Consider the following 24,557-nt stretch of genomic DNA (forward strand, 5'->3'; position numbering starts at 1 on the left):
TGGATTTTTACAACACACTTGACTCCTGGTTTTGTGAGGCTGTAGTGCATGTGTGTGTGTGTGTGTGTGTGTGTGTGTGTGTGTGTGTGTGTGTGTGTGTGTGTGTGTGTGTGTGTGTGTGTGTGTGTGTGTGTGTGTGTACGCTGAAAGGTATAGACAGAATGTGGTGTTGTTGTGTGTTTACTTTATATCTCGAAGCCCTTTTACATCTACGTTTCTGTGTGTAATTGCAAGCGTGTCTATCTTTGAAAATAAGTGTTGAATGGTAGATTGGATTAGAGATGGAAAATAATTTCCTGCTGCTGACATCTAAACAAAATGTATGAAGCCATCTACATCATTTGTTCAAATCCTAGACATTCATAAAAATAAACAAATAACAACTACAACTATGACAAAAACCTTAGACAAAATATTTAAAATGTACTTTGACCTTTTAATTTAAGCCATATCCATCCACTAACATGGAGGAGGTGGGGTTTATGGTTCATGCAGCCAGCCACCAGGGGGCGATCAAGATGACTTGGCTTCACTTATGAGGAGCTCACGTTTTGTTCACATTTATAAACGGTATCGTGAATTAGAGAGAAAGCCAGTCGAGGACAGATGCCACATGAGGCACTAAAACGAACTTAATTTGCAAACAATAAAACATCTATAAACATCCCATGATGAACTCTCCTTAATAAAAACACCTCATATGTGCGTAGAAGATATTTCATCATGCAATAATGATACCAGACGCCTGCTCAGTCTTAACGTTGTTGTAAAATTAGTGTCGGGTCCCCGAGGATCTCAGTCGTCCTGCAGCGCTGTAGTCCAGACACAGAGCAGGTCTCTCTTAATCACACAGCACTAAACTGCATTTCATTCACAGCCACTGAAACACCATGAAATATGAAGTCATGAAATATTCATTCACAACATAACCAGAAAATGTGGTTCAATTTTACAGTCAATAACCTTCCTATTGGGTTAGTGAATCAAAGCCTTTTAGGGTTGCTTGCTTGCGTCCATGTGTGCGTGTGTGTGTGTGTGTGCGTGTGCGTGTGTGCGTGTGTGTGTGTGTGTGTGTGTGTGTGTGTGTGTGTGTGTGTGTGTGTGTGTGTGTGTGTGCATGCTTCAAAGGTAACCTGTGAAGGGCAGGCCTTACTTAATCACAGCACTGTAAACACCATTTCATTTTCTAGTCATGAATTATTGACTCCAGTAATATTCTCTTGTAGCCACCAGTGTTAGTGATTCTGAAATACTATATCTCTCATCATTCAGTCAAAATTCATTGTTAAAAAAATGGATTGTTCCCCCCCATTAGGACTTCATCATATATTCCATCTATTTCAAATCACACACACCTAGTTACAGTTTGAAGAATTGTCCTGTTTCTGGTCATTTTAAATTCTAGCAAAGGAATTCCCTTTCCCTCACATAGATTAAACGAGCAAGGACTGATGGAGCCTTGTTGTACTTAGAAGAAACGTATGAGATGTCGGGTTTTTTTGGCCCCTTATTGGTCATGAAGTCATTAGAGAGGCTCATCAAGAAGAAGCTCCAGATGGTTGAGATGGTTAGACTCTTTTGTTTTAACTATAAACAAGAGAACGGTTGAGAAAAATGTGGCTTTAACCTTTTGATAAGTTTTTTCTTGCTTTCTTGTTTTATTCATTTGTTCTCATGTGGCACGGCAATAAGTGGCAGTGTCCTTTTCCCTCACCTGTACTTTGTGCTCACAGATGATTGACAGAATCTTCGTGAGGAGGGACACATCCTGAAATCCACTGATTACGCTGGAATCACAAGGTCACGAGACAGAGCCTGGGTGTTTTTACGGCCGGGGTCTGGAGTGATGTACACCCGCTCGGAGAAAACAGCCCAATTATAATCTATGATCTTAGAAAAGTCAAATTTATCAAGTTGGAAGTATTCTGGAGTTTGAGCATTGACTTTAAAAAAGCATTTTGTGCACTCTAAGTAAGACGAGTGGGCAGAGGTCGCTTGTCTTAATGAGAACAGAAAATTGTTGTCTTTCTTGTAACATTGCCTATGAAATCAATCTTCAAAAGCTCCTCAGTGGCTCCAGAGAGGCAGGGGGAAAATGTCAGTAAAGCAAGTGTAATAAATTAGATCATTTTCATCCGGCAGGCCGTCCGCACTGATGTCTGCAGTGCGAACGAGTCAATTTGAGCCACTCCCTTTAGGTCGAGGTGTCACATGGCCGCCAGCTAATTAGACAGAGTGAAGTTCCCATTTCTTCCTCACGCTGAAAAACCTGCTGGAACATGCATAATAGACTTCCTCTTCTTCTGTGGTTTTTATAAGGTGCCATTATTATTTCATGTGGTTTCAATGAGTTTAATGCATCTTGGTTTTTTGTTTTGCCAGCTTCGCTAAGGGGACATTGGAAATAAAACACAGCATGAGCCGAAACATGCAGGAGAGCTTTTATAGAAGATTACAAGTATTAGACTATGCACGAGCACCACAGCTACACACTCGGCGTTCGATCACTATTAGCAACCCGGCTCTAAAATCAATCTCACAATGGTCACAAAAGAGAAACAGCCCATAAGCTTTTTCTTCTCTCCAAACTCATTATAGCCCCAAAATCTATTACCTTACTCTCCCAGATCTTTACAAGAAGTGCGTGTGTTGTGTGTGTGTGTGTGTGTGTGTGTGTGTGTGTGTGTGTGTGTGCGTGTGCGTGCGTGTGTGTGCATGTGTGTGTGTCCATGTATTTCCATGGAGAATGGTATGTGAGCATGATGGAATATTACCAAACAGAACGGAGTGAGGCTCAATGTGCAATCTCAAACATGATATTGAAGTTCCACTCTCACACACACACACACACACTTGCATGCATAAACTTTACGGCTAAGCTCCTTTGTGAATGCGTCAGCCTTGTTGTCGCAAACACAACAGGATTCTTTGTGTACGTGTGTGTTTGCCTGTGTGCGAGAAATGTGTGTATATGTGTGTGTGTGATGCTGAGGAGAGACGGACTGCAGATGTGGGATTGTGTGGCCTTGTTAACGTGTGTGTGGGTGTGTGTCCACTGAGCGTGTGTGTGGGTGAGAGTAGTATAGGAATGTTTTCCGACTGTACTACTCTGAATGTACTTTTCTGAATGTTTTCTCTCCAAAGCAATTTGTTCTCCATTCTTCTGCAATGTGTGTGAGCGTGTGTGTGTGTGTGTGTGTGTGTGCGTGTGTGCGTTAGGCAGGCTGTGATTGGTCAGGTCTGTGGGCTTCATAAAGACAATGTCATGATGGAAATTAATGCAATACATCACAAACACACGCTCAGACACCCACACAAGCACAAACCTGTGCCTCCTGCCACAGGCCACTCCTGTAAATAATACTGAAAATAGGAGAAGAGAACAGGGGAATAAAAGGGAGGAAGACTTTGGGAAATAAAGGGGGGGGGGGGGGTATTTACAGAAATACCTCATGCAAGAATGTAGAATCAAACATGGGTCTGTCCTACCCTATAATCAGAGCATCCTAAAAGAGATGGATATAGATTTTGCTCTGGGTTTAGCAGTAATAAGCATTTAGAAGTAGAAGCGTTCAGTCTAATCATCTTCAAGCAAGGTGGTCCAGTTGGATCTGTACAAAATGAAATGAACAGAAGAGCAACGTTGACAATCAGACAGGAGGCTGCTCTGAAGTGGACAGGTATACATACTATAAACTTGAGTGTAGATGCTTTATTTTATTAATTGTACTTTTTTTAAACTGTACATTGTCTGCATTTGTATTTTGTTGTGTGTTTTGATTCATCACCACTTTGAGCAGCACTCACCTGTATGAAGGGTGCTATACAAATACAGTTTGGTTGGTTGGTTGGCTGGTCGATCGATTGATTGATCGATCGATCGATCGATTGATTGATTGATTGATTGATTTATTGATTTCATTATGTTCTTTACCTTTGTCTTGACTGACTTTTGTCCATTACCTTCATTTCCTTCAATCATTCGTAGACATCTACAGACCTAAGCGTCAGGTCATGATTCATGTTGTCTCAGGTCATTTGTTCCGTTTGTCTCCAAGGTCCACGCAGTCGTTGATGTTCCCTGTGAAAACTGTGTCTTTGCAGAAATAGACAAAGAGAGCTGCGGCGACCCCGGGACTCCTCTGTATGGAATAAGGGAAGGCGACAGCTTCTCAAATGGCGGAATCCTGAGATTTGAGTGCCAGTTTGGCTTCGAGCTGATCGGAGAGAGAACCATCTCCTGCCAAGACAACAATCAGTGGTCGGCAAACATCCCCATATGCATATGTAAGTAATGCAATCACTGAGATGCGTTACTCAGGGATATGGCTGCAGGGGGGGGGGGTGGACATGGCGTAAGCTCTGCTGTGATGTAGACAACAGTCAGTCTGACCTATCACTATGTTGACAGTACAGAGTTTATTAAGGCCCGAAGCGGATGATGACCGATGATGCTGTGGAGAATGAATATTTAACTGAAATATTTTTCATTCGGCATTTCTTTCTCTTCCATTGCCTGAATCCTTACCCCCCCCTCCCTCCCCCCATCTCTCCTTCTCTGTGTTTCTCTATCTTCCTCCCACAGTCCCCTGCATGTCCAACTTCACAGCCCCCGCAGGTACCGTCCTCTCCCCAGATTACCCAGAAGGCTACGGGAACAACATGAACTGCATCTGGCTCATCCAATCAGAACCGGGTTCCAGAATCCACTTGGCTTTTAATGACTTTGACCTGGAGGCCCCCTACGATTCCCTGACGCTGAAAGACGGCGAGACAAACGATGCCGTCGTCATCGGGAGGTTCTCCGGAGCCGAGAGTCCTTCCCATCTGACGTCCAACACCAACACGCTGAGGCTGGAGTTCCAGGCTGATCACTCCATGTCAGGAAGAGGATTTAATATCACTTACAGCAGTATGTCGTTTTTTTTCTTATCTCATTCTGTTCTTCTTTCCATTTTAAATGAAGAGAAATGGCCACATTTATTTGCTCTGCTGCGAAACAAGATGAGATGTGGAAATAGGATATTAACAATATGCTATGTAGGACCAAAATCTGAGTTTCAAGCATTTTTCCTACAAGTTGAAGTTTGACTCGTGGTCACAACAGGAAAAGGATCATTTAGCTGTAAATTTATTTCCCTTTGCAGCAGAATGATGCCGGCGTCTCTGAGGCTGAGAAATTGTTCTGTTTTCAAGCTACGAGGCAGCATTTCTCAAATTACTGTAAATGAATTTTATGCATGAGTTTCAGCAGGGACCCCAAGTGCCTGTATTGAATATGAGTGTTTTTTTATCCTGAAACTCCGTAACCACCCATACTGCAACCAGTCTGTGGTCGAAACTTTATCTGTAACAATCACAACTACTTTGATGGAAGGTGTTACAATGTGCGGGGAGCAGAGTCTTTCTAATCCTCATAATTGTCTTCACAACAACCTCTTTATAGTGCAACTGCAATTCTCCCCATCACGTACTGTATATTTGATGTTGGGATGTTAGATAGAAGCTCTTCACAGCTCTAACAGTTAAATCAGACCGCTTCAACCAGACAAAGATTTGTTCCGGAGGAGACTAAAGACAAGCTGTATTGATTCAAGTGGGGTCATGTAGCTGTTACAGCAGCTAAGAATAGAGGTGTAGGTGTTAAACAAAGAGGAAATAAGACGAGACAGGAAATAAGACAAGGGAGGAAAACTTTTTTGGGAACTTTTTGGCTTGTTTGTTTTTGTCAAATGAGACAACTGATATTATTTTCATCTCTGCAATATATCTCGTGAGAAAGAGACAAAAGCCATAGCACTTAAAAGGTCTCCCTGCCATTGTTGAAATGACTTCCTCGTGTCCTATGGTTGACTTGCTTGAATGATTGGCTACACTGCCCCCTACAATTTACAGTGGTACTTCTTAATTTTTTTCAATTTCGTAAAAAAAAAAAGATTGAAATGAACGCAGAGTAAGAACAGAAGTTTGTTTCGCAAATAAACGTTGAGCGTAAATGAGCCGTCAGCCTTGCTCAAGACAACTTGAAGTAAGCGGAACTATCCGAGCTAACTTTTCAAAAGCTTTTTTTTTAACTATCGCACCTTGTGTCTTTAACCTCTGTCATAATATAATCTAAGATGTTAGGGATGTGGGAGCAGTTAGCATCTCAGAAATCCACATCTTCAGTAGAGTTGTCAGCCCCGCAAACATCTGCAAAATCCATCAAAGCCCAGGTGACTCTTAGATGTATTGATGGCGAGCTTGCTAGACAACAGGATACAACGTGTACGGTAAATAATGGATTTGTTTGAAGGTATATTTGTTCATTTTTGATGCAGGTGAACCGTTTGCCCCCCGCTAGCAGTCTTTGAGCTAATTTAGGCTAAACACGTCTCCACACCGGACAAACAAGAGATGGAAATTGATATTGATCTTCTCGGCTGAATGTGGGTTTGATGGCAAACAGGCATATTTCCCATAGCAGAAGCTGTTCTGTCCCCACAGTGTGTCTGTGATTTATCATTCCGTGTATATCAGATTTCCTAAACAGTTTTTAGCTTACTGCCTTCGCTTATTTATTTAAGATTATTATTTGATAGTCAACTGTGAAGAGGTAGACAGGAAACAAGGTTGAGAAATTGAAGGGCTAACACATGCACAATCGATCCATGGACGCTGTGGGTTATGTGGCGTACATTGTAACCATTCGGACACCAGAACACTTAGTATTAGTCATTTCTAATCGTTCTATCTCACCAGATTGCTAAATTGGTAAAACATGAGCATTTTAAACTTGGACTCTACGGCCCTGTATTACCGTCAGCATGCTGAATGTGCATATGAGCCAAAACATAGAAAGACAAAGCAGGAATCAAAGCAGGAATCCAGAAAAGACAGATTATAATTATTCTTGTAAAAGTTTTCATGGCCAGGACTGAATGTCACATGGAAGGAATTCATCTCTTGGACATCTTATCAAAATGGAGCCTGTGATTGCCTGTAAAGTTGAGTTCTCATCGTCTTTTTCTATAAGTCTCTGACATCTTTCTCATTATATCTGTGTCTCCCTGTAACCGTGTACCCCAGCGTTTGGCCATAACGAGTGCCCGGACCCTGGCATCCCTATCAACGCTCGTCGCTTCGGAGACAGCTTCCAGCTGGGCAGCTCCATCTCCGTGGTCTGCGAGGACGGTTTTATCAAAACCCAGGGAACCGAGACCATCACCTGTCAGCTGGAAAAAGGGAAAGTCATGTGGAGCGGGCCCATCCCGAAATGTGAAGGTAAATATTGAATATTTGATTAAATTTTAATTTAGGAACAATATGTCATCCAAGACATCATCTTAAAGACCCAGGGGCTGGAAATTATCTATTGCCAGCTTGGCAGAGGGGAAAAAAGTACTGAGGTGGCCATTTAACCTAAATACACTGAAAAATAAATATTAAATCACCGTCGCCACAGATCCAGCTACAGATACTGTGACTGTAGTAAAGTTTTAAAATATAAAACCATTTTTGCACAGTGTGTGGGAGCAGAGATTGAAATGAGCTGTAACAGAAATGTGAACTTAATGGCATATAGATGTGAATATGTCAGCTATATTTGGGTATAATTGTCATTATGGCATTTCATAAAAGAAGAAACTGAAACCACAAGTCAATCTGCCTATTAGTCACTACACCACTCCATTTTAATCATAGTTATTTAATATATCAATTTCACACTGTTAACACTGTAATTTATCATCCATATACAATCAGAGTAATTATATTAGCATGTAAATGTATAATCATTTACTAAGGCGGAAACAGTGGAACGTCTAATCAAATCAAAGTCGTGTATGAAAGTGCACAGAACAAAAGAAGTGAGTGTTTCAGGTGAAACTCCAGCAGCAGGTATAATTAACTTCAACTATCTCCAACGCTGTCTTTTGATGGAGCTGTTGATAGTACAAAGAAAGAACCACGTTAATTGTGCTCGAGGACATTTCATGTTCCCCAGATCCACGTCAGCTCACTCCTGTCTGAAACCGTTTGGATGGAAAAATGTGGAAGATATTAATGGTGGTGACAAATCCACACATACAGTAATTCTGGCCTGGCTCTGCTTTTGCAAAGTTCCACTAATTATTTTCCTTTTACAGCGAGAAACTTTGTTCATTTCACTCACAGATGGTTAGTTAACTAGCTGGTGAACACAGTGGAGCATCTTCGCAGCTCGAGAGTCGGCTTCTTCCCTCAGGAGGTGGCGGCCGCCAAAGCAGAGCAGGAACGAGACGAGATATCCGATTTAAATATGTCAACATGTGAATTAATGCTGGTGCTGCTCCACATTTGCTCAACGTGTAAATCTTAGGCTGTCCATAAAGATATATGACATGGCGGCTCCCAAAAAGTGAAGCCAAAGCCCCCCCTGGTGGCTGCCTGCAATATAGGTGATAATCCATGCCTCCTCCTAGTTAGTGAATCGGACATGGACCAGATTAATGTCATTTTAAGTTGTTGTTGTCACACTGGTGTATGTTCAGTGGATTTTTTTCACCCCGGTTTGGTTTTATGAGTTATTTCATTCTATAAAAGTTCTCTAAAAAGACTGACAGCTCCATTCCCCACTCGCTACCACAAAGACTCTAAACGCACAAAATGGCAGCGTTCTGGGATATTTAGGCTTTATTCCTGGATAGTGCGAGGAACTGAAGTCTGTAAACTGTAAACTAAGTCGGACTCCTATCCAAAAGTCATGGACTTATTGTGAAATCCCAGCATGCTTTACTGAATTCTGCTCGGCCTGTTTACTGTTGCAGGAAAAAGATTTTCTCACTAACAGACGTTTTCGTTGTTATCTGCTTGTCAGCTGTCGATGAAAATAACCAACTCCAGTCCTGGACTTGGACGCTCGATGATACAAATCAAATTTCATCGTCTCTCATACAGTATTTGTGTTCTCTCTCTCTCTCCCCCCCCCCGCATTCTCCCCCAGCACCATGTGGAGGCCACTTCTCAGCCCCGACTGGAGTGATTTTGTCTCCTGGGTGGCCTGGTTACTACAAAGACTCCCTCAGCTGTGAGTGGGTGATTGAATCAGAGCCTGGACGCTCCATCAAAATCTCATTTGACAGGTGGGTGGCATAATTCTTTGATCCCGCATGTTGTAAAAGGCAACTCGCAGCTTTGAACGAGCAGGAGTGTGCGGATTGATCAGAATCACCACCGAGTACTTCTGACAAGCAGCCGTTTACAAAACCTTGAGTTTATGGGGGATTTAGCATGTGCATAATAATAATATCTTAAATTCCATTGGCTGTATCAATACTGTTGTTGATCAGGATGAGTGGGTTATTTTTTTTTATAATATACATGTGTTCTCTGAGCTATGAACTGCTTATATTAACATTTATTTTTAATACATTTTGCATTGGTTTGAGCCTCAGGTTCAACTAAACTGCGAATAACAATATTTGCTCAACAACCCGCAGACCCCTACCTCCTACAGCATGTTAACTCAATTAAACACAAATACACAGAAAGTACAATATTCATGGATGTTATCTGACAATGAAGTGTCCTTGTAAACTTTCCTAATTCAAGTAACACAAGGAAATACACTTAAATAACACTGTTAACCTCACGTCTTTATTTCGTTAGCATTGCCACAAACAGATGTAGCATAATGTGAAGATCACAAGCTTGAACTTTTACCAGTTCTGGTTTCGCCTTTATTGTTGTGAATTTAATATCCTCAGGGTTTGATGGAGTTGACAAAATTACTATCGACATTAATGAGGGAATGTGATTTTTCTTCTCACAGGTTCCAGACAGAGCTGGGCTATGACTTCCTGGAGATCCACGACGGGCCCAACCTCCTGTCCCCGCTGGTCGGCTCCTTCAACGGAACCCAGGTGCCCCAGTTCCTGTTCAGCAGCAGCAACTTTCTGTATCTGCTGTTTACCACCGATAACAGCCGGTCAAACGCTGGGTTCAAGATAATATATGAAAGTAAGTTAGACGCAAATACATGTATGTGTGCATAACCACATGTGGGAATGCACAGCTTAAATACGATGTCCTCTGTGCTGCATCTTCTACAGGTCTGAGTAATACACATGTTAATGATATGTATAGAAAAATAAATCCATATCCTGACTATATAATTAAACAATTATAATTTTTGCAGAATAAACATTTTCATATTGTGTCTCTAAACACAGACATGTAAACACACCAGACACAGATCATCACTCTATATGTGGAGACTCAAAGCGTTTCTGTTTTTTTTTCTTCAGGCGTGACGGTGGACAGCTACTCCTGTCTGGACCCTGGTATTCCTGTCAATGGTATTCGCTACGGACAGGATTTCTCCATCGGCTCCACGGTGTCATTTGGCTGTGATTCAGGCTACAGACTCAGCCACGAAGAGCCGCTGGTGTGTGAGAAGAACCACTGGTGGAGCCACGCTCTGCCCACGTGCGATGGTAAATATCTCAAGAAAAAATATGTTTATTTGAATTTGGGACCAGACACAGCCCAAGGCCAGGTTGACTGCAGCTATGTCAATGGTAGTTCACTGATATTCTACAGTACAAATGAGCTGCTTTGTTAGTATGAAACATCTCGTTTTCAGATGATATTCAAACTTCTCTGACTATCGGTAGAAATATGTACTTTTTTAAATGAAAGGTAAGAAGTTCAGTAAAAATAATTATCACTTCTCCTGAATTGGAGAAATTGGACAGATTATCTAACTTATTCATGACAGTAGCCTCAAAGAAGCAAGCTGTGGGATAAAGATCAGCAGTGGAGCTGCTCTCGCTGTGCGAAATGCGACAAACTCACACACACACGCACACACACGCACACATCATATGAACACAAACTAACACTGGGTGTACTGAGTCAAGGCTGCTGTGGCTGATGGTGAATGACTTGAGGAGAAGATGAGAGATCTCTGGGCATGCACTGTGCATTGTGTGTGTTTGTGTGTCTGTGTGTCTGTATGCCAATGCCTGTGTGTGTGTTTGTGTGTCTGTGTGTCTGTATGCCAATGTGTGTGTGTGTGTGTGTGTGTGTGTGTGTGTGTGTGTGTGTGTGTGTGTGTGTGTGTGTGTGTGTGTGTGTGCGCCTCCATGTCTTCCATGTCTTTGTGGTGCTTTTATCCACGGGTCTCCTGTCACCCTCTCTCCTGTGTGAACCGTGAACACAGGAAGGTTTGAGCTAGATTTGAGGTAAGGTTGACGAAAGCCTGTGTCGGCTGTCACCTCCTCTCTCCTCCCTTTCAAATCAGGGAGTGAGGGGGAGTGTGTGTGTGCGTGTGTGTCTGTGTGTGTGTGTGTGGTGGGGGGGGGGGGGTTACTCTCACCCTCTCTCTCGAGGAGAGGGGGAGCAGAATAGGACGGAGCAGAGACGGATGCGGCAGTGCTGCACCGGTTTTGTGGCCGCTTGTGTGGTTCAGCTTGCTGGCTCAGTCGCTTGTTAACCACATTTGAATTGCACAGTCCCTGGGAGCGGGAGCAGTTCCCTCCGAGGAGGAGGCAGTTTGAGCATATAAACATCAAGCTCGGGGCCTGGAATTTATGTGCTGAATGCCATTAGAGTGTGTTTACACAGCACTGTATGTACCACACAGGTACAGGAATGTATTTGCTGCTGCGGTTGCTAAGAAATGGCCGAGCATGATTGACAACAAGTACACGGTGAACAGCGCCAGCTGAGTCAGCTCTGGAGAATGTAGCACAAATCTAACATTGTTCATACTGAGGGGTGGAAATAACAGCAACACTCCTACATACTATGTAGTAAAGGGTATGAACAAGATGATGACATGATTATTATAAGAGCAATGCGAATATTTACTTTATACATTAACATGGTGTGATGTGTGAATACTGACCTGAGGATTCTTTACCAGTTTTATGGATGTTGGGATAATTTAAATAAAGTATCAGGAGGATAGAGAGAGAGGGAGAGAGAGGGAGGGAGAGAGGAATGACCTCCCGACGGCAGTGGTGGAGAGAGAGCAAGATGAAAGGAGATAAAAAAGAAAGACAGATGGAGAAAAGGTAGAGAGGAGGAGATGGAAAAATGGCAGAGAAAGAGATGTTATGCAGTGTTTTAAATTTCTCACATAGCTCTGCATTCAACATTAAGAGCTTCCTGGCAGAAAAGTATGAATAATTAATGACGCTGTGTGTGTGCGTGCAAGCTGCTGTGCATGAGTCCCTGTGTCAGGCTGTGTGTGTGTGTGTGTGTGTGTGTGTGTGTGTGTGTGTGTGTGTGTGTGTGTGTGTGTGTGTGTGTGTGTGTGTGTGTGTGTGTCCATTTCTTTACTGTGGAAATACTCTCACTCCTCACGCTTCACGAGGACGATGCTGATGTCTTAAAAACCATGGAGGTTGAGTGTGAAGTTACTGATGTTCTGTTGTGGTTTTAGCACATTACCAATATCGGACTGGTCTGTTCTATGTGGCTGTAGCGTTGGTCAGCAGTGGGAATGGCCGCACTTCTCGGAGTTGGTTGGTTTCAGCCTCCAGGCTTCTGGTCAGGTGTCCCACTTACGGGAAAGTTCAGCAGAACTTTCAGGTTTGACCTTCTCCCTGCCACTCTGCCACCGTTGCACTTTTGAGGTAATGTTATGGCATTTTATCGGCGTATTGTAAGAGAAAATGACAGGCCAGCCGCCCAACTGTAAGATGAACCAACTGGAGCGAGCCGAAATGAAGCACCCTGTGATACATGCATGCATTAGTATGCATGGAATGAGCAACAGATTTTTTTCCAAGCTTTTTTTCCTGCGGACCTGGTCTCAACTCTGAGCATCCCTGTGCCAGCGCAGGCCTTTTCCTGCATAACAATGTGCGGAGTTGAACCGCGCGCAGAACTTTCCGGGTCGTCCCGGGGCCGCACCGTGAGCTTCCAAATGTTTCAAGTTGTTCCTAAGACACATCTGTATCGCCTCACCACTTTGTTTTAATGGTGTGCAGTAACTGCAGTGATCGCACAGCATTAATTTGGGGGGAAAGCAAGCTTTAAGCATTTCTTTTTACATTTCTGTTTCATGTCGGTTTTCCGCCTCGGAACAAGCCGAGAGACTGAACGTCCCAGAGCAACGAGATCTTGCAAATAGGTTGCAAATCTCACTCCTCAGCAAAAGAAGTTGTTCAGTTGTTGTCCAATTGGCTGTATCATGCAGAAACTGTTATTGCTATTAATGTTTTCTTTTTTTTCCATTTCTAACCGTTGACACCATTTAGAATAGAACATGTATCTGCAAAACAAGGCACTGAAATGTGATTGATCACTGCTGATTATTGTCAATAGTGATAAGATGAGATAAGTGACCTCAAGTACAAGTAAATACTTCAAGATACAACAACTCTTCAAGAAAATTACCTGGACTTTAGCTCCTGGGGGAAACAACGTATGACGAAGAACATCTCCCTCATAACGGATCACTGTTATTTGTTGCTCTTTGCTGCGTAACGTGAATAAAACTTTAATATCTCACCTCATCCGTGAACATAATTTGTGCCCGAGTCGCGTCAGGTTGGTGAAGACAACTCCCTTGATTCCTCGCTGCTTCACGATGTCATCAAGCTTGGTCGTGTCATTGTTTTGACTTAGCGACCCCTAGTGGCCAATCTTATATATTGTACGTTTAGTTTTCCATTTGTGTGACTCTCAAAGGACCCTGCCCACCCCTCTCTCTCTTCCTCTGTCCATCCCTCCTTCTCTCATACCATATGTGTGATGGAACGTGAGTATAGCATTAGAGGTCCGCAGGGGAACATTTTCTGTTTTAGGTATCAACAAACTGATGCTAACCTTCTCCCTGCCTCTGCATCTCTCTCTCTCTCTCTCTCTCTCTCTCTCTCTCTCTCTCTCTCTCTCTCTCTATCTCTCCCTCTCTCTGACTCTCTCTCTCTCTTTCACTCTTTCCACACTCTGTCTCTCTCAATCTATTCAGCGCTGTGTGGCGGAGATGTGAGGGGTCCCTGGGGTACCATCCTTAGTCCCGGCTATCCAGACAGCTACCCTTCATCTCTCAACTGTACCTGGACTGTTGAAGTCAGCCACGGGAAAGGCGAGACTCACACACACACACACACACACCCGCACACACACACACACATTCACAGATTCACACTGCCTAATAGATAGAGACAGCGTGAGAGACAGGGACAAGTAGCACGCACACACAGTCCAGCCCCTGCAATACTGTTACAACAAACCAGCTCCCTGCATGAAATGTTTAGTATTTTCTGTTTTATAGCATATTTACAATGGCATTTTAAGTTGTCCAGCCATAGTCATATATTGAGAGACTAAGGTTAAAATAAGACACATATTTCCACTTATAGATTATGATTCAAATACATTTAACTTGTTATATTAACAAATTTTGAATATATGCTGTAATCACTTTGTCAAATGATCCATTATAACTTTAGATAGATGAGCCTGCTGTGAGTTAAACAAACTTTTAAAGGTTATCTCAACTATGTGTGTGTGTGTGTGTGTGTGTGTGTGTGTGTGTGTGTGTGTGTGTGTGTGTGTGTGTGTCTGTCTGTCTGTCTGTCTGTCTGTCTGTCTGTCTGTCTGTCTGTCTGTCTGTCTGTCTGTCTGTCTGTCTCAAAACAGGAGTCCAGTTTCAGTTCAACTCTTTTCATCTGGAGGACCAACATGATTACCTCTTGGTTACCGAGAACGGGAGTTTCCTGCAACCGCTGGCTCGCCTGACTGGCAACGAGTTGCCTAGCAACATCAATGCCGGTCTCTATGGCAACTTCAAAGCTCAGCTACGATTCATCTCTGACTTTTCCATTTCGTACGAGGGCTTCAACATAACTTTTTCTGGTAATTTGCTCACTTACAGTCACACAACTCTAGATTATATTCACCATCATTTTAGTCAATTACAGAAGTTGACTCTCCTCTAGAATCTCATCCTGGAAAAACTCTCTTTGATACAGCCGAGCAATGGATTTTTTTTATTTTTAATCCAAACCAGTCAAGTGATAACAGCCATCATGAATTTTGCACCGGATCAGCCCAGAAAACCACGGGAGGAGGATCCCAGACAGCACAGTGAAATAATAGCCTCTCTTTAAAAGATAAGAAAGCAGAGCGACATTTCTTCCTAGACAGAGACAATTATTGTCTCTTAGAGTGTATTGTGGTAAATGATCTGTCATAGCTTCACTTCGAGCTGTAAAGTTACCAAAGAAATGTTGTTAAGTTCATTTATACAGCACCTTATCACCGAGTGCTTGGGAAATAATAAAAAGTAGATAAAAGTAGCCGACACAAATACAGACGTATGAGACTGAAAAGTTAAAGAGAGGTAGATTTAAGGAGGTGAATCTCTGTCACAATCAGAAAAACACGTCAAGTCTTATTTAGTTTAAATGTACAAAACTGAGAGGGTGATACAAGCCTGTGGAAGCTCACTGAAGAAGGTGCCTTTAGAGAGCACTGCAATAAACCATCTCTACATGAGGGTTGTGATGTTAGAGAGGTGTTTAATAAACTCTATGATGGTTATGGAGGATGTAGTCTGTGCTGCTTCCAGAGTTGATCATGAAGTTGAACCGTCACTTCTCCACGACTGTTTCAACTCTGTCCATCCTGATGCATTGACAGTGTGTTTTTTCCCCCGATGTACCACGAGGCAGAGTCACGGGGGTCTGCAGGCCTGACTCAGAGACACTCGCCCGCTGTCTATATGATTCTCAGTCAGTCAGCGCACAGTACAGTGATCAGCAGTGTCAAGACCCCACACCCGCATCACCAGGCATCAAGATGTGATTTGAGGGTTTTGATAGGAGCAGTTTCAGTGGAGTGGAACCAACAGCGGCCATCACTGAAAAGGGTTTTATTTTGTCTAAAACTACAGCTTCAAATGGTAGTTTGGTGGCGGCTTTAGTCACATTTTACAAATATCAAATAGGATCGATTGAGATACAGTTGGTTTGAGTATTTTATAATAAAAACTTTCAAACTTTGCAGCTTTTTTAATTTGCATTTATATTTGACCTTGTTATCCATAAAGGGATACGTACAATAGAGTATTAGGGCCAAATTGAAGGGGGGGGGAAACACTTTTGAGAATTAATCTGATATCTTCATTTTCTTTCCCTTTAAATGGCATTTTTAATCTGAATGTTTTCATGTTTTTAAGGCACATCGGCACAGAACTGTATATCTGTGTTAATGCCTAGCTCCCATTTTTCCTCGGAGGAGAAATATCTCACCACTCAGTGACTGCCCATAAAACCTTATTCAGGGATTGCTCAAGAAAAAAGCTGAGTAGCGGAGACGTTACACAACATTAAACTGAACGCAATCCACCATTAAATAACACAAAAGTGGAAAACATGAGATGGAGACCGACTCCTCTTGGCCTCATTGGTGGTGTCCTGATAATGTGTGCGATAATGTCACAAGTGCACAGTTGTGTTACTTTGCCATCACCCTTGTTCGAAATGAGTTAAGTGGCGTAATTAAGACAAAGTATAAAGCTGCATCTGCCCCTCATAAATCACCATCCTCTGCCTAACTGCCCTCTCAACACCCTCTCATTGACTTTGGAATAGAGGAGCAACTTGAATCCGAGTTTACACTGAAGGACGTCGTTCCACCTTCCAGATGGCTGAAGCTGATTCTCACACCGTGCCACATGGGAGGTGTCGCCTGAGATGTGACTTTCCATTTGTGTCATATTTGCGGCACGCTCTGAAATATAAATCACATCATTGGTCATAGCTCGGTGAAAAATAAAGCTCCTGCTGTAGCTCGCTAAACACAGAATCATCAAGTTCAACTCAGGACGCGCTGGAGTCAAGTCAGACTTCAAACTTGTTGTATATAAGTGGTTATACATAGATTGGAGCTACTAAGAAATATGTCAAGGCCATACGGTGTTTGCATGTTCTGATTAATTTCAAATTTGTATGCCATCTGTCCTATTGTAACTATCAGGGGTGGATTTAAGAGAGATGGGAATTCATCTTTAAACCTAATTTCATATTTTTTCCCTTACTTACTTATAGCACTATTTGTATTGTTTTTGTAATAAATGTTTTTAGCTATATATTGACATTAACAATATGTTTTCTGCAGAATACACTTTGGAGCCGTGCGAGGACCCCGGCATGCCTCGCTTCGGCCGGAGGAACGGCTACAGTTTCGGCGTCGGAGACACGTTGTCTTTTTCCTGCAATGTGGGCTATCGACTAGAGGGGGCGCTGGAGTTAATCTGTCTGGGCGGTGGGCGGAGAATGTGGAGCGCTCCTCTGCCAAGATGTGTCGGTAGGTGCTAACATTACTGTCATTGTAATATCATTCAGAACAGTGTCACACTTAAGATATCATAGGATAAAGTTTGTCAAGGTTACGTTTGATATTTAAATCGTACATCAGGGTTTTTTTAGTCATCAAGCTTGGTTAATTGTTTTCTCACCTGTTGTATTTATTTCAAGTAAAGTGCTCCTGGGAGGATAGTTTGTTTTCATTAAATTCAGTACAGTGTGGAATTTTACCTCCTGAAGGAAAAGGAGGTTAAGTTTTTGTTTTATTATTTTGTATCTATTATTGAATATATTTCTAGCGCATGACAAAATTGAATAAACCTGCTTAAAGACAAAACCAGCTCGTATTAGAACAAATTTATAGTGTTTAACTTAATTGATCAATAGCAGTAAAGGGGCTACGACTTCCGAAGAAAGGAATTAATTTACTTTTATGGGATAAATTGAACGACTGATAACTAATCAAAGATACACTGTGGAACAAATGAACCATCTTAACAAAGCGTGATGAGATGCCTGATGTGATTACTTGAGTGAAGATGGAAGATAATAAAGCTCAGGTGAGGTTTTGTTTTTAAGGATGAAAATCCTGGTTAGGCCATAAACCCAGTCATCACCAGCAGGACATAAATGATTGGCTTAACTTAGTTTAGTGCTGATGTGCAAGTAGAGACCTGCTTGGCTTGAAACCAGAGGCGTAGTCGGGCCGGCAACCTTTCATCGAATCTAGGTGGGTTTCTCCCAGGAGCGTCATTGGTTGCCTGGCGACAGAAGTTCAGCCAGCGGTCTCAGCGGTTTGAGGGTTTGAAGTCTGGCAGCAGACTCCTTCTTTCGACACCCATGTCTTGTTTGGATGGTCTGGAGTGGGCGTGGAGTCTGCCTTTCTTTCCGACAGGTTGGTGGCGGAAAGAAGGTGCTGACTTACACCAATTACTGTACTTTGCTGAGAAACTTTTAGACGCTAAGTGGTTATAGTTCCCAAAAAAGAAAGAAAGGTGGAATTCAAACTTCTGCGGTGCCGTCAGGTTCAACTTGCTCCTGAGTTTGCTTGGGAATAAAGTTGAAGATTGCCTAAAATTACCTGGTGAAAGAAAAGAACAAAGGGCACTCGAAGTGTAAAAAAAGAAAAGAGCGAAAGGTGAGAGGGGAAGAAAAAGCAAATCGCACAAGACTCAGGAAGGAAAGCGCTGCACCCAGTGGGCGTGACTGTCATTTCGACTCAGCGAGGAAAAGGGAACAGCGGAGGAATACAATGTTTCTAGTGAGTGTATTTGAGTCCATGGTGTGAGGCAAGGACCCTGGTGATAATTATAGTCCTTTCGTGCTTCCGTCTTTAAGGGAACTAACATTCAAATATTAATCAGAGATGAGTCCGTATTGCTGTAGATCTTCCATTCTTTGGAGATTTTGCTTCCATTTGCCTGGCGTCCAGTTTTAATCCATCAGGCTTCTAAGTTAAATCTCCCAGAAGCCGGTCTGTTGGGGAAAGAGGAATCTCTTGTTTCTGTCATAACACCCAGGTGTCCTTTATCCTGGGTTATGTAATAGCTTGTGACTGATGCCGTCCCACGGTGAACTCAAATGAATTGTAAATGAACTGGGCTTCCACAGGCAGCAGTCGTCTTTAAAAGCCACATTTAAAAAAGGCCAATCTCAGTGTTTTGGCCCGTTCACCTTCCTGTCATCATGAGTTTTACTATCAAGGACGTTATCAGAAATACGAGTCTGAATTTTTAATTTAACACAGCAGTTCTTTAGGAGTTGGCATGAAACACAGACCTTAAAGACAAGGAAACACCAATGTAAGATTTATTCACTGTGAGCAGGTGTCAGAGCGATTCTTTTCCCGTCCTGTAATTTGACACATTTACATTTCCTGCGATAAACAGATGTGGCAGAGCACAGTTGGGCTTTTGTAATGTGACAAGTGTACATTAGATGTAGGTGCACGCTGCCACACTCTGCCAATTTTAATGGAGTCGTACAAGCAGCAAACAAACTAGAACGTGTCGATACGACGTGAAGGGAAGTCTAAAGGCAGTATGGATGCATACAAAGCAGAGAAGTGCTCAGTGAGCCATGAACACAAATCACAGCGAAGACACGTCTCTCACCTAGAGTGGAAAATGGGAACAATCTGAGTTTCATCACTAATAAATTAAGGCAGAAATACCAAATTGACTTAAAGGGGGAATTTATTTTTTAAAACATGGAATAATAAATAATTTGAAACATGAGCTGCCATGTAAACACGCATCCATCTGTGTCTGACATAGATTGGTTTGTAGACGGGTGTGATGTCGAGGTCACTTTGCTGGGCAGTGGTCTGTTTGTCTGAATGGAGCAAATTAATAAACTAGTTAATTTTGACTCATTGTTCTTTAATATCATTATGATATTACTATGAGCATCATACTTCATGAACAGTGCTCGACATTAGTTTGAATGCACGGACTTCCTTGTTGTTATATCGTCGGAGACTGCGAGCAATCCTCTGAGCTGCTTCTCTTTCTTCTTCTCTTGTTTAATACTGACTCAACTTCCTGCTATTGGTCCAAAAGTCCAAACTTCCTGTTCTGGGTCGTAATCTGAGGCAGTTCAGACTAAACTGAACTGAAGGTGCAGACCAAAGGAGGTAGTTGCGCCCTAAATCTAATAAAGAACTTAGTTCAGGCACAAGGATCAATACTGTGGTCTGGCAACTTCAGGGTCCACGGAACAAAGACATGTTTAAAATTGGATTAAATATGGGAACAAATGCAAAATCGATAAAGGACAATAATAAAAACACATGACATTGATGCTGCAGTCCGTCACAGGATTGTTTTCAGCCACAGTGGGAAGTGTGGGACTACATCAGGCCCAGGGAGACAGACATGTTGTTAAAGAGCAGATCCAGAACAGAGAATATTGTACAAAGCCACGTTTATTTTCAGCTTCGCTCGATGTTTGCAGAGACGGCGTTTACGTCTTTTGGATCTTTGTCTCTTCAACGTGCAAAGACTGATAATGCAAAGAGGTGGGGGGGGGGGGAGTTGCGTGCCGGTGTTCAATGGTGTAGTGCGGTTCGCTATATTTAGTTCCTGTATGCTGTGTTGCATTGCTGCATGATGGGGTGCACATCACAGAGGAAGAGCGAAGAAGAGGAGAGAGGAAAGGGAAGATTAGAAATCTACCATGCACCGTTTTCTACTCTGAGCAATGTAAACTTTAGTTTAGTTTTGTGTTGCTTTTTCGTGCTGTCTCCTTGAAGTCAAGTGAACTAATCATGTATAAACACATAAAGGTGTTTTTTATGGTTTTAATCAACTCAAACTTGTATTTTGCAGCTTTAAAATGTTGCTTTGTTGGCCTGTGTTTGTGATTTCACACGAGTCAGTACTTAACCGAGCAGGTCAAACATATTGTTTTCATAAAGTACTGCTCACAAAGGATTTGGAGTGCTCCCAAACTGATGTCTTTGCTTTTTCATAGAGCCGATCTTTCTATGCACATCTGTTACTCCTGCACATTATCTCATATTTACTGTGCCACTTTTGTTAAGGGACAGGATGGGTGAAATTGGATGGAAAAAGAAAGAGGGGAGAGGAGGGGAGGGGGAAAAGAGGAAACTCGCAGGAAGTGGAAAAACGAAGGTTGATTGAAGTAGAGGAGGGTAAAGGGGGTATGGTTCATAGAGAGGGGGAGAGAGAAAGAGGGAGTTAAGAGGGAGAGGGTGGAGAGGTAATTTTCTAAATGGAAACTCTAGCAGCGTGATTTATTGACGATGTGACAGCTGTAATATGACTATTACACCAGTAGAGACACAGAGAAGGGGGAGAGAGTTACGGAGAGAGCGAGAGAAAAAGAAGGGAAGAGAGGGAAGAGGGGAGGGGACATACGTACTGGAGAGATAGAGGGCACGTGTAGAGGCGTCTCTTTAGGTAAATTACTTTCTGAATTTTACAACCGGCCCATTCCCTACGACAGACGTAGAAAATACAGCTGTTTAAAAGGGTTGTTAGATTACTCTCACGCACACACACACACACACACACACACACACACACACACACACACACACACACACACACACACACACACACACACACACACACACACACACACACACACACACACAAACAGATGGAAAATGCACACATAGACAAACACACACTCAAGTTTGCATTAGAAGGACCATTCAAAAGAATTTTAATCCTCTGTCAAATGAAAAAAAGATATTTTCACTTCAAGGACAAACACTTTTCTCTCAAACTTCAAAATTCTTTAAAATCCCCAAAGGATCTTTAAATATGCTGCTTTTTATTTCCATTTTTCTTTTCTCCTAACAAAAGTTTCCCCACATGGTCACATCACACCATCATAACACTTATTTATGATTCAAGCTATGTGTATTTTAATTCTCCGGTTTCCGTCTTTGTCATCAGCGGAGTGCGGCTCCTCCGTTATAAACAACGAAGGGATCATGCTCTCGCCGAACTACCCGATGAACTACGACAACAACCACGAGTGCATCTATAGCATCCAGGTAATAAATCTCATTCTGCTTTAGGGTTTCTTATTAAAGAAAAAGGTAATAGAGACACAATATTGCACACTGGGACTAATGTAGAAGTCGTTATAGAAGTTGGTGGAATTTATGAGGCCGTGTGGAAACCTCTGTGAATACATTTGTTGTCTGCCTTGTTGGTCAATAAATCTATTTTGGATTTCCTGTGGACTTCAGGTGCAAGCTGGGAAAGGCATCAACATCTCTGCCAGAACTTTTCATCTCGCCCAAGGGGATATACTCAAGGTAAACACGCGTGCACACACACACACACACACACACACACACACACACACACACACACACACACACACACACACACACACACACACACACACACACACACACACACACGCGCACACACACACACACACACACACACACACACACACACATTTGACGATCGGTCTGTCATTCTCCCTGTCTCGTTTCTGTGTCATAGAGGATTTTAAAAACTCTGTTTATTGTTGGTCCTCATGAATCTGCATTGCACTGTTGTCTTGACAGATTTATGATGGCAAAGACAACGCAGCCCATGTTCTTGGAGCGTTCACAGGAACGTCCATGTTGGGCCTGACGCTGATTTCCACTTCAAACCATCTCTGGCTGGAATTTTACAGTGATCCAGAGAGTGCGGGGGAAGGATTCAAACTGGTTTATTCAAGTAAGTTTACAGGGAACATGACTAACCTTTACAAACTTTTTTACATTTGTACAGCCTCAATGTCAAAAAAGAGCTTATAACTTTACTGAAGTTGTAGGTTTGTCGTGTCTAACAAAAGTTTTTTCGGAAACTTAATGCATTTCAAACAAAATTGTAATTGGTAAAAGTTATTTCTTCTTCAAGCTGAGTATTCCAATTTAAATGGCAGTGTTGGGAAACAACTATTTCTCTTCTACTCATGCAGAGTAAACTGGACCAACTTGCAGCGTTTACAATGTTATGTAGACTTAGAAGGATGGATAGAAGAAATAACTTAGTAGCTTGCTCTCAGCTATAAAAGCAGTGATGATAAATGGAATATTAACACATGCTGTGATTTGGTTATGGATATGGTTTCGGGGAAGTGGACCAACCAGACCCTAGCTTGTGGATTTTATCCTATGTTGCACAAACAGTAGCATAAGTGGTAGAGGCCAAGTCAAACTGTTGATTATTCATGTAGCAGTGATAATGCCTTGATTAAATTATTATTTTGATTGAATTAATACCATGACCTGGACTGGACATGATTCATAGTAGGAGTACTACGCATCAGGGGAATGGAGAAAGGCAGCACAGGAGACTCAATCTCATCGTTATCATCATCGCATCAATTTGGCGAATAAATACCATGTGACAGCTGCTCTACTTCCTGACAAATGTAACAAAGTTGCCGAATCAATTTAACTCCAAATGGTTCTAATTTGCCAAACCATCAAAGAACTGATCGCTAATTGCAGCAGTGAAATGATCAGAAGAAATTTGTCATGTTTGATTAACAAAGATTTCCGAGATTGGAGTTTGGGCGTAGGACGGGGTGGGGTGTTAATGGTGCGCTCTGATGTTCGCACGTCTCCCGGTGCCCTCCTGGATGCATATTTACTCTAAAATAATCGAATTGCATAAACGGAGTCATGCGGGAGGATTTGCATAATGCTTTGAAGTTGTGTTGTTTCTGCTACGTGAGTGGAGTGGCGCATCGCTTTCTTCTCAGCACCTCAACTTCCTCATACTGATGCACATAGAAGTTAGTGTGCTATAAAAAAACAACAATATTTTGCCAAACAAACAATAATCTAGGAGTGCTACCCGGGTGTGGTGCGTAGCGTCCCTTTGTTGACAAGTTGAAGGAATCTGAGCTGCTCGAAAGGGTAAAAAACATCCCTACCCATTTCAACCATAAAGGCTTTCATCAGGGCACTGAATGGCTTTCCATGTAACAAGAACTGGCAACCCCCAAGTCCCTGTGGCACTTTATTACAAACTAACCACGGTGATTGTATCAGGCTAAGACTTTGTTGAAGCCTCAATAAACGGAGGAGACGGACTCAAAAAACTCTGACAAAGGAGATTGTTCTACATATATACCTCTAAAGCTGCTCAATACCGAAGTTTAAATGGGGAACTTGATTTTCTATCCTTTTATTTGGACATCTGATCTTTTAGAAAACTATACTGTTTTTGTAGTATGTATTAAATGTCTTAAATATATAAATATATATATATTATATATAACTTGGACTGTCTGGCACTGATACTGATCATATGACCACAAGGTATAAGGCCATTTTCTGCTCGCCCTGATAAGCCTTAATGGCTGTAGCACATATCTGCATGTTTTTACTGTTGATATTCAATAGTCATTAGATATTAAAGGCTATTTTTACTTAGCTCCCCCTTGAATGCTTCAGATTCCTTCAACTTGACCTAACTGTATCTTTTGTTGGCATAGTACATGATTATTTTCCTTTACATGTCTAGAAGAGCAATTTCAGACGGGCAGCCATTCACACTCAATGTAAGGGTGATTGCAGATTGGCTCAGATTCCACAATGGTACAAGTAGAGCTTTGCAAATGGCCATTTTTACAGACTTAGACATGCACATATACTCCAGTCTTTCCAGGAGATGATTCAAATCCTGGCACAGCTTGTCTTCCAAGTAATCCCAAAGATCAAATCCTGGTTAGCGTCTTAGAAGGATAAGCTATTTATACACCTCTTCATATCCCGCTCTCCAA

The 24,557-nt window shown here is 42.2% G+C and overlaps 1 protein-coding gene across 6 annotated transcripts in view; it reads left to right on the forward strand.

Moving 5' to 3' along the window:
- csmd3b (CUB and Sushi multiple domains 3b) overlaps window positions 1–24,557 on the forward strand; it is a 319,867-nt gene that overhangs the window by 228,643 nt on the left and 66,667 nt on the right. For all 6 annotated transcript variants that reach the window (XM_034599800.1, XM_034599798.1, XM_034599797.1 and 3 more), the window contains exons 14-25: window positions 4,105–4,287; window positions 4,586–4,912; window positions 7,069–7,263; window positions 8,963–9,101; window positions 9,791–9,978; window positions 10,266–10,454; window positions 13,943–14,059; window positions 14,617–14,832; window positions 17,098–17,286; window positions 21,713–21,813; window positions 22,012–22,080; window positions 22,342–22,498. In XM_034599800.1, coding sequence (XP_034455691.1) covers window positions 4,105–4,287; window positions 4,586–4,912; window positions 7,069–7,263; window positions 8,963–9,101; window positions 9,791–9,978; window positions 10,266–10,454; window positions 13,943–14,059; window positions 14,617–14,832; window positions 17,098–17,286; window positions 21,713–21,813; window positions 22,012–22,080; window positions 22,342–22,498 — 2,070 coding nt within the window. The remainder of the gene's footprint in view (window positions 1–4,104; window positions 4,288–4,585; window positions 4,913–7,068; window positions 7,264–8,962; window positions 9,102–9,790; window positions 9,979–10,265; window positions 10,455–13,942; window positions 14,060–14,616; window positions 14,833–17,097; window positions 17,287–21,712; window positions 21,814–22,011; window positions 22,081–22,341; window positions 22,499–24,557) is intronic.

The sequence above is a fragment of the Hippoglossus hippoglossus genome, chromosome 11 (genome assembly GCF_009819705.1).
Source record: "Hippoglossus hippoglossus isolate fHipHip1 chromosome 11, fHipHip1.pri, whole genome shotgun sequence".
NCBI classification, from domain to species: Eukaryota; Metazoa; Chordata; class Actinopteri; order Pleuronectiformes; family Pleuronectidae; genus Hippoglossus; species Hippoglossus hippoglossus.